The 1,919-nt window shown below is 57.0% G+C and overlaps 1 protein-coding gene across 1 annotated transcript in view; it reads right to left on the reverse strand.

The window, feature by feature from the left end:
* Nucleotides 1-1,425, reverse strand: part of ACA1_185740 (proteasome activator subunit 4, putative) — a gene marked incomplete at both ends in the record, with an annotated part of 7,763 nt that extends 6,338 nt beyond the window's left edge. The window contains 6 exons of the mRNA XM_004342495.1: nucleotides 18-91; nucleotides 162-247; nucleotides 317-454; nucleotides 530-702; nucleotides 797-964; nucleotides 1,046-1,425. Of these exons, the coding sequence (XP_004342544.1) occupies nucleotides 18-91; nucleotides 162-247; nucleotides 317-454; nucleotides 530-702; nucleotides 797-964; nucleotides 1,046-1,425 (1,019 nt within the window). The remainder of the gene's footprint in view (nucleotides 1-17; nucleotides 92-161; nucleotides 248-316; nucleotides 455-529; nucleotides 703-796; nucleotides 965-1,045) is intronic.
* Between the last annotated feature and the right edge of the window lie 494 nt (nucleotides 1,426-1,919).

Genomic DNA, 1,919 nt, shown 5'->3' on the forward strand with positions numbered 1-1,919 from the left:
GGTGTAAAGAGAGAAACCTGAGCTGAGATGGCGTGCTAGGCGTGAGTATGTAGATCAAGAGCTTAGCCATGTTCGCAATCTTGGTCTCTTTCTGTTGGATGTATACATTGGTTAAAGAATGTACATCACAAGCTTCTGGGTCAATTCCTATCAAGAAGTACCTCATGAGGCGTGAAGACGTGTGTCTCCGAGGGCGCTTTGTGATGTCCCGGCTTCGGGAGCTTGCTGGCGCCCGCCGTGGATACATCTGCGAAGGCGAACTCGCAGATCAGCACACACATGCTGACACTCACGGATGTTGGGTGGTGATGCATACCGAGTATCCTCAGCACGTGCGTGAACAGCTGCGGTAGGTAGGGCGTCCAATCGAGCGCGAGATGGGCGCTTGAGTGGGACACCTTGGCAAAGCGGGCAAGAAGTGAGATCCAGTTGGCGTCCCATTGACCCGAACGCTCTGTTTGGTTTGGTCGGATATGATCGTGTGGGAGTGAGCTCATGAGCGCGCACGTCGATGAGGGGACCAGCGTACCAATCCAGGCCCATTTCTCAAACACCTCGGCGACCAGCTGCCTGTCGAAGGAGGAAGAAGGTACGAAGAGGCAGAGCAGCGCCTGCGCTTTGAAGGTGGACGAGTTGTCGTGCGGGCAGAAGAATGGACGAATCGTGTCTTGAATCTCCTGTGCGGCACCGGCAGGGAAGAACCTGGTGGCACAAAGGACATATATAGGAAGAATGAGCGCTCTTCTCTCTACGCCTCGCACACACCATCCCGCGGGTGTGCTCTGGTGTAGGGTACCGTCTGGCTTTCTTGGCAAGGGAGACTAGTGTGGACACTCGATAGGCGTGGATGGCCGTTGCGTGGTGCGCAGGCTGGCGAAGGCCGTGCGTGTACGCCTCCAGTAGCGTGTCGTACAGCGGTCTCCACGGCAGCGTCATCACTGACCCCGCCAGGTTCTTCCACTTCCTGTAAGCACACATAAAAGCTCAATGTTTAGCAATTGACTGTGGGAGTTGGGGTGCATGATGGTGATGATCGTGTACGCACTTGAGGAGACGAGTCAGCACACCGGCCCACTTGCTCTGCAGCGTGGGGTCGAGTCGACTTGACGACGTTGATGCGTCGACCTCGGTGCCCGTGTGGTGCATCGTGATGGCGTTGTAGAGAAGCTGGACCAGCTGGGTCCGGGTTTCGTCCGGCACGGGCCGACGCAGGTCGAAGACGTGGGTCTGGATGGCACGCACCCAGTACCGGCCGCTGCTGCCCGCTACGTCACCAGCGGCTATCGAGCGAGCGAGGCCGATGACGACGTGCTGCATCCAGGCTTCGTGTTGCTCTCTGGCCTTGGTGCTCTCCTCTTCGGCCTTGATATCGGGCGGCAGCCATGCACCCCACCGGCTGGCACCGTTTGAATCCTCGATTTCCATCCTCTGTCGAATCAGATCTCCACGCTAATCGAAATTGCACGAGAGATTGAAGGCTTGTTGTGTGGGCGCGGTTCTTGTTGCTGAGAGCACAGTTTGCTGAAGCGCTACTGTACCGAAGTGAAGTGCAGCTGGCCCCTCAAGAGTCGTGGTGCCGTTGGGCTGCAAGGTAATGGTAACGTGTTGGTTTCCGCTCACACGTCGTGGCAGCCACGAGTCTTTTCGAAGTAAAACAACAACTCTCGACTCGGCCAGTTGACCCCACACGCAAGTCTGAGCTGTCCTCTCGCAAACTGATTCTCGCCGCATTCCCTTTTTCTCTATTGGCTCCACAGGCCTGTCCCGTTGTACTTGAGTCAATGGTTGGCTCCCAGCCACCAGCGCAAACCACTTGGGGAGCGACCGGGCGTGGAGTGTAAGGGAGGTGTAGGGGAGGTGCTCGAGAAAATGGGGGAGGGGAGCTACATCACATGGCTCACATTGGGAGGCAAAAAATG

Source organism: Acanthamoeba castellanii (assembly GCF_000313135.1).
Source record: "Acanthamoeba castellanii str. Neff unplaced genomic scaffold scf7180000084746, whole genome shotgun sequence".
In the NCBI taxonomy this organism is placed as follows: domain Eukaryota; phylum Discosea; order Longamoebia; family Acanthamoebidae; genus Acanthamoeba; species Acanthamoeba castellanii.